The sequence below is a fragment of the Pteropus vampyrus genome, unplaced genomic scaffold (assembly GCF_000151845.1).
Source record: "Pteropus vampyrus isolate Shadow unplaced genomic scaffold, Pvam_2.0 Scaffold146, whole genome shotgun sequence".
NCBI classification, from domain to species: domain Eukaryota; kingdom Metazoa; phylum Chordata; class Mammalia; order Chiroptera; family Pteropodidae; genus Pteropus; species Pteropus vampyrus.
The window spans coordinates 5,220,850-5,229,086 of NW_011888927.1; the positions used below are offsets into that span (position 1 = coordinate 5,220,850).

At 35.8% G+C, this 8,237-nt stretch overlaps 1 protein-coding gene across 1 annotated transcript in view; it reads left to right on the top strand.

The window, feature by feature from the left end:
• Positions 1–8,237, top strand: part of HECW2 (HECT, C2 and WW domain containing E3 ubiquitin protein ligase 2) — a 204,836-nt gene that overhangs the window by 75,892 nt on the left and 120,707 nt on the right. The window contains exon 4 of the mRNA XM_011369257.2: positions 2,169–2,244. Coding sequence (XP_011367559.1) covers positions 2,169–2,244 — 76 coding nt within the window. The remainder of the gene's footprint in view (positions 1–2,168; positions 2,245–8,237) is intronic.

Here is an 8,237-nt window from a genome sequence, read left to right on the forward strand (position 1 = left end):
ATTCCATGACCAGTTGCAAAGAATAGTCCCGGAAGAAATAACTGAGTAACTCTATAGGGTAGGAAATAAGCTACCATCCTAATCATATGGTCTCCTTTCTCACATATCCTTTTGCAGTGAGTCAAAGATAAAAAACATTGTGTCTTCTCTGTCATTGGCACTTTGACGTCATTATCATTTATCAGAGTACACAGTGATACGTATCTCAGACACTTGGAACAGGAAATCCTTTGGCTTCAGGGACAGATAAAGGCTACCATCACTCACTACCATGTATTGTTTCCATACTTGGTTGACAGTGTTGCTTCTGGGTTTTCCTGGAATGAATCTATGGAATGAGTTTATTTAAAAAACTCTCTAAACAGTGAGTGCAGATGTGTTTATTATCACTGATGTCCCTATATCTAGTGGTAATGTTTGGTCTTTCCTGGCTTTTTTGTCATCAGTGATGAAATTGAATTCTTTCAGTATTATTTCAGATGAGCGTTTTGCCACAGTTGTAGTAAAGGAAACTTTATCTCCGAATTCTGTGAGAATTGTTTCACATTAGCTTTTTTCCAGAATGAATTACATTTAAAAAAGAGAATTCAGGGACATTTTCTTTTGTTTCTATAATATCTTATAATATTTTAAATAGGTTTTAAATAAAGACGGACTAGAGTCTTTTTGGTCTCATTTAGCTCATTTAGCTTGAGTATCCCTTAGCAGGAGGAGATGTCGTGTCTTTGGGGGTGGTACAACTCATGGAGCAGTATCCATTTAAAGGGAGGCCATGGTTTATCAGATGTCTGGCTTACCCAGAGCACAGGAGGGGCAGGCTGCTGAGGGTCTGTACTATGTCGCTATTTACCACTCTATAATCTGGGGTTTTGTGTGGTTAAAGCAGGATTAGATTGTGACAGTGATCAGTTGTCTGACCAGTTTGCTGTTATCCCTGCTTTAGTTAACCTGGAGGTGACGAGGCAGAGAGATATCACACAATATAGTACACCATACATATCTGTTGAGTGCCAACTCAATGTCATCAAGGAATTGGTTTTTTGGATAGAATGAGATAGGAGACCCAGATGGTACCCTAGCATATTTGCAAATGACATGTGAAACAATCAGGAAGAAGTGTCACAGGAAATAGTTTGACTAAGTTACAGGAAGTAGCGAAGGAAGTAGAAATTTATATTTGAAAAGAATGGAATGGAATTTATTTTGAAAAATTTTCAACTTTTCTTGTATTAGTGAAAGTTTTATTTCTTTGTGGCATATGATTTTTATTGGAGTGTGGGAGTGCCCACAAAGATAAGATAGAAGAGCTTAACCTAAACGTTAGAATTAAAATGTAGTTTCTATTTCCCAACTATTCAAAATATATTCTGCTTTCAATTCTGTCCCTTACAGTATTGTGGACTTTGTTTTTTAGAGAACCATGAAAGTCTTTTTTACTAGTGTACTATAAATTGAGCACTAATTGTACATAAATTTAGAGGTTACATCTGCTATGTGGTTAAATCTGCTATAAGTGGATTCAAGTGAAACATAATTTACTCAAAGGGTTTTAGGAAGAAGCTTCACAATACAATAATTAGTACAATAGCATTGCAGAGTTTTATTATAACTAATTATAATAGCATGTGCCAGGTACCTGTAGCATAATAAAATAGGAATCTGTGTAGGGCAATGGGACATCCACGTGGTCACTCAGAAATATTTGGTGAGAGGATAATTTTACATATACATGGATGACTCTGATATAAATCATCTATTTAGTTTATTCCAGGTTTTCCCAACAAATCTGAAGGAATTTGATGTTTAATTTTTAAATTAAATAATGTTTTAATATAGTAATAGTAATATAACATATTTATTACATATTAACTATGTTCTTATCAAAGAAATAAAAGGACATAAATTAAGTTGATTCATAGCCCAAGGAATTTGGAAGCTCACGTTGGTTTCATTTTGGGTAGAGATTAAGTTTGAGTATAATCTTTTCTCTCATCTCTAAGAATCTGCATTTGTGTCTCAATTCCAAGATTCGTAGCATAGGAAAAGGTGTATACTAAATACATGTTTGATACAAAAATCATCCTATTTGCAAACATATATGGTTCCCTAGGATGGTTGAGTAGCATCATACTCCTGTGAAAGTGCAGATTCATGTTTTCTTTCTACAGATGGGGGCAGAAGGCATGGAAGGAGGTGCTTCAGGCAGTCAGCATTCTCGGAAGCTCGTTAGCTTTACATTGTCAGGTAAGGATGCTTTAAGCATGACGTCTAGTTTGAAAGTGTGCAGTTTCACAGGCATAAATAATCACTTCTTTCTACACATTATCATATATGATATGTAAACGAGTTATTTAGTTACTTGGGGGGCGGTAATGCCTGTGAAATTCAAGTATATCTCTACCTTGATAAAATTAGATTATCGATATAAACTCAGAAATTATTTCTTCTACCAAGTGTTCTGGTGATAAAAAGACTATAGCTACATATAGTTACTTTAAAAAACTGTAATGTAACATGTGTTTTAAAAACCTGTAATATAAGGTGCTAAACTCACTGCAGGGCTTTGATAGTTAGTTGGAAGTAATTTGTACTTACCTCATCTAGAGATTGGAAAAATTAGGAGAGTAGGAGAAAAAAAAGCCAAGGAATACTCCTATTTCTGTGGAGGAATACACAGAAAAATTGGAAAGTGGATGAGACTTTTTTTTGGTTAGTAAAATATTCTGATTGCTTTTTTGTTTATCATAGAACCAAAGCTTTTCAGGTTGTGACTGGAACCGTTTCATGGTTTCTAAGATTAATTTAGTTGAAACTAGCAATTAAAAAAGGAACAGAAAAAAAATCAGCATTTACCACCAAAAGGAAAGATTTTTTCATAGATCATCGGTTTATATAACCTGAAAATTTTTACACACAAAATATATACACCTATGTTTGTGTATACTAGGTTTTAATGTGAAATGTATTTTACATGTAGGTCACTGTCAAAAAAGTTTGAAAGCCACTGGTTTTTAAAAATTGTCAGTCATAAAGTCAAGAAATCTCCAAGAAAATCAGTATTTGAAATGGACTTTTAAAACAGACAACTGTACTACAATACATACCAAAAAAAAGTCTAACAGATGTCTGTTACCGTAAGATGTTTTGTTTCCATTTTTCCATCAGTGTAGTGCTTCTGAAATTTAATTTAGATTTACTTTCTTGGTTGCAAAACAATGTGAATGGAAATAGACATTCTCAAGAGCGAGAGTTAAAAGGCTAACCTTGAAAACAGACATTGCAATGATGCATAATTATCACATAAGACAGAAGTGTGCACAGTAGTTCATTGTCAGCCGATGGCCTTCTGAGTATCCATGTCTAGTCTAGCATGTTCCTTCTCCCCGCTATGAGATTACTTATTATGCAAGCCTTTTTTGTTTTCTTTCTCTGGTAAATCTCAGAGATGGTAAACTTGTGGCTTTTGGTTCAAATTTGGCCAATAACTGTGTTTTGGTTGGACCCTCCAAGGTTTAAAAAGTATTTAGAAAGGCACTTAGAAGTGCTTCTACCTGTGACACTACTGCCCTACCCGCCTTATCTGTCTATCTCCTGAAAACATTTCGGTTGGCCACCTGTGCCTTAGACCTTCACAGTCCTGAGGGGCTGCAGGTGCACATATCCTTCCTTTATAGCTTGGGGAGAATTAGCCAACCTCCGTGGCCCAGAAATTTAATTTGACCACAAACATCATGGTTTTCCTGTGATGCATTTCCTGTTCTTCCAAGCGAGCAGTATCATTCTAAATGTGACACACATATTGATTTTGACTTCATAGGGGTGTTAATTAACTCACCGTGGGAGAGTGACCATCTAGAAGATGAAAATCCCAGAACATAGCAGGAAATAAGCTTTGGGGCACAGCCACATATTTCTTCTGTAAATACAACTCTTTCAACATTCCACCTTAATACACATAGCAGCTAGCTAAAAATCTATTTCCTACCATATAGTCAGATATTTGCAGATGGTATACAGAAATGGCTAAAATCATAGAAAATGAAAGCAGTCTTATAATGGTAATTCTAAAAAAAATTATCTGGTTGTAGCATATTGATAGTAAATGATAATATGTATCTAAGAGTATTTAAGCACTGTGGAATGGCTGTCTGCAAATGCTCTACTTTTGATTATCTACGGATAAGTAGGAACACAAATAATCAAACTCAACAGCAGAACCAAAACTGTGTTTTGATTATTAAACTTCTCCTCCAGGTAAGACTTTAAACTAGATATTTAACATGTTATACCTTAGTGACTTTGAGTCCTTCATTGGTCTTTTCAAAGATGTAGATATTAATGAGCAATAAAATATATTGAAGACAAAAGAGAGAAACAAGAACAGAAATGAGATGGCTAAAGAGGATTGAATAATCGGACTACAGATAATTCGTAGTTTATTGTATTTATTAATGAAGATTTATTTGTACAGGGTCCCTTGTGGAGAAGTTTGATATGAGGGTTGACTAACAGTGGCTTCTTTCATCATAGTGGCTTAATCTTCTGGTGGAATTCTTTTTGTTCAAAGGAATGTTTTACATGAATAATTTAGCTCTGTCAGACTTTGTGGCAGCCATTTCTGTTCATGTTACTCTTCTCATTTACTGCAAAGAAATCTCTTTTTAGAAGTAGATTTAATATCTGACAGGCATAAATAATCACTTCTTTCTACACATTATCATATATGATATGTAAACGAGTTATTTAGTTACTTGGGGGGTGGTAATGCCTGTGAAATTCAAGTATATCTCTACCTTGATAAAATTAGATTATCGATATAAACTCAGAAATTATTTCTTCTACCAAGTGTTCTGGTGATAAAAAGACTATAGCTACATATAGTTACTTTAAAAAACTGTAATGTAACATGTGTTTTAAAAACCTGTAATATAAGGTGCTAAACTCACTGCAGGGCTTTGATAGTTAGTTGGAAGTAATTTGTACTTACCTCATCTAGAGATTGGAAAAATTAGGAGAGTAGGAGAAAAAAAAGCCAAGGAATACTCCTATTTCTGTGGAGGAATACACAGAAAAATTGGAAAGTGGATGAGACTTTTTTTTGGTTAGTAAAATATTCTGATTGCTTTTTTGTTTATCATAGAACCAAAGCTTTTCAGGTTGTGACTGGAACCGTTTCATGGTTTCTAAGATTAATTTAGTTGAAACTAGCAATTAAAAAAGGAACAGAAAAAAAATCAGCATTTACCACCAAAAGGAAAGATTTTTTCATAGATCATCGGTTTATATAACCTGAAAATTTTTACACACAAAATATATACACCTATGTTTGTGTATACTAGGTTTTAATGTGAAATGTATTTTACATGTAGGTCACTGTCAAAAAAGTTTGAAAGCCACTGGTTTTTAAAAATTGTCAGTCATAAAGTCAAGAAATCTCCAAGAAAATCAGTATTTGAAATGGACTTTTAAAACAGACAACTGTACTACAATACATACCAAAAAAAAGTCTAACAGATGTCTGTTACCGTAAGATGTTTTGTTTCCATTTTTCCATCAGTGTAGTGCTTCTGAAATTTAATTTAGATTTACTTTCTTGGTTGCAAAACAATGTGAATGGAAATAGACATTCTCAAGAGCGAGAGTTAAAAGGCTAACCTTGAAAACAGACATTGCAATGATGCATAATTATCACATAAGACAGAAGTGTGCACAGTAGTTCATTGTCAGCCGATGGCCTTCTGAGTATCCATGTCTAGTCTAGCATGTTCCTTCTCCCCGCTATGAGATTACTTATTATGCAAGCCTTTTTTGTTTTCTTTCTCTGGTAAATCTCAGAGATGGTAAACTTGTGGCTTTTGGTTCAAATTTGGCCAATAACTGTGTTTTGGTTGGACCCTCCAAGGTTTAAAAAGTATTTAGAAAGGCACTTAGAAGTGCTTCTACCTGTGACACTACTGCCCTACCCGCCTTATCTGTCTATCTCCTGAAAACATTTCGGTTGGCCACCTGTGCCTTAGACCTTCACAGTCCTGAGGGGCTGCAGGTGCACATATCCTTCCTTTATAGCTTGGGGAGAATTAGCCAACCTCCGTGGCCCAGAAATTTAATTTGACCACAAACATCATGGTTTTCCTGTGATGCATTTCCTGTTCTTCCAAGCGAGCAGTATCATTCTAAATGTGACACACATATTGATTTTGACTTCATAGGGGTGTTAATTAACTCACCGTGGGAGAGTGACCATCTAGAAGATGAAAATCCCAGAACATAGCAGGAAATAAGCTTTGGGGCACAGCCACATATTTCTTCTGTAAATACAACTCTTTCAACATTCCACCTTAATACACATAGCAGCTAGCTAAAAATCTATTTCCTACCATATAGTCAGATATTTGCAGATGGTATACAGAAATGGCTAAAATCATAGAAAATGAAAGCAGTCTTATAATGGTAATTCTAAAAAAAATTATCTGGTTGTAGCATATTGATAGTAAATGATAATATGTATCTAAGAGTATTTAAGCACTGTGGAATGGCTGTCTGCAAATGCTCTACTTTTGATTATCTACGGATAAGTAGGAACACAAATAATCAAACTCAACAGCAGAACCAAAACTGTGTTTTGATTATTAAACTTCTCCTCCAGGTAAGACTTTAAACTAGATATTTAACATGTTATACCTTAGTGACTTTGAGTCCTTCATTGGTCTTTTCAAAGATGTAGATATTAATGAGCAATAAAATATATTGAAGACAAAAGAGAGAAACAAGAACAGAAATGAGATGGCTAAAGAGGATTGAATAATCGGACTACAGATAATTCGTAGTTTATTGTATTTATTAATGAAGATTTATTTGTACAGGGTCCCTTGTGGAGAAGTTTGATATGAGGGTTGACTAACAGTGGCTTCTTTCATCATAGTGGCTTAATCTTCTGGTGGAATTCTTTTTGTTCAAAGGAATGTTTTACATGAATAATTTAGCTCTGTCAGACTTTGTGGCAGCCATTTCTGTTCATGTTACTCTTCTCATTTACTGCAAAGAAATCTCTTTTTAGAAGTAGATTTAATATCTGAAGAATATGATTCTTCTGTCTTTGAGTCTGAGGCTAGCATAATTAAGAGAGGTAGGAAAATAAATAAGTAAATTTCATTTTTCCTCTCCAGGCCATTTTATGCTAAATAAAGCCAAGTGAAAACATGTAGCATTATTAAATTGATCGTCTGATGCAAGTGCTGTATTAATAATGACTGTTTAGTAAGTGCCAGGAATGGGAACTTTACGGCTAATGAAATGACAGTGGCTTCTCTGAAGTGCCTGTTAGATCTTTTCTCATCTTTCCCTTTTCCCACTGGTTTTCAGATCAAAGACCTTATTCTCTTTTATGCAGTATTCTTAACATAAGGTCATCTTGGTTAAATTTTCAATCTTTGTCAACATATTAACTGCTTTCCTCTACTGCCTGTTATGCGTCATTAGACAGTCCTGGTTTGTTTGCATCATGCAGATATCTAGGCCATAAGTTCTTGTTGGCCTAGATGAGGAGGTGAGCCCCCTCCAGGGAGCACTCTCTAGGGAATATGGTTCTATGGGCAGCCCCAGGCCAGTTCTGTCCTTCTAAGAAAGACTTTGTATTTCGGAAACGGGATTGAGTAGGATAACCTTGGCGACCTCCCATAATTTAAGGTCAGTCTATAGCAGCTGTCCCCACCCTTTTTGGCACCGGGGACTGGTGCTCCTATGAGATTCTAATGCCTGATGATCTGAGGTGGAGCTGAGGTGGTAATGCTAGCATTGGGGAGCGGCTGCAAATACAGATGAAGCTTCACTGGCTTGCCAGCAGCTCACCTCCTGCTGTGCAGCCAGGTTCCTAGTGATTCCGTGGGGACCCCTGCTCCACAGGGTCTCTTCTCAGATGATCTGGGTAATCCAAAGGTCTTTGAAGGTTCAGAGGCCAACTGCAGAATTTCTGTCTGAACCCCAGGTCAGGACCTCCCTAGACTGATCATAACTGCATAAAGTTACCTAGAAACAGTCTATTCTTCCAGAAGCTTTCAAGATCACTTGGCTCTTAGGCCATCCTAATTCAAACTGACATTCTCAGTAAGGCATTGAGGACTCAGTAAAGCCAGCTTTATTTCCTGACATTTTATATTCACTGGTCTGGCCATTTAAAAAGTGTCCATCTCTTCACTAACCAGACTTTAGCCAGAACTTTCATCAGCTTGTGTAGTGTG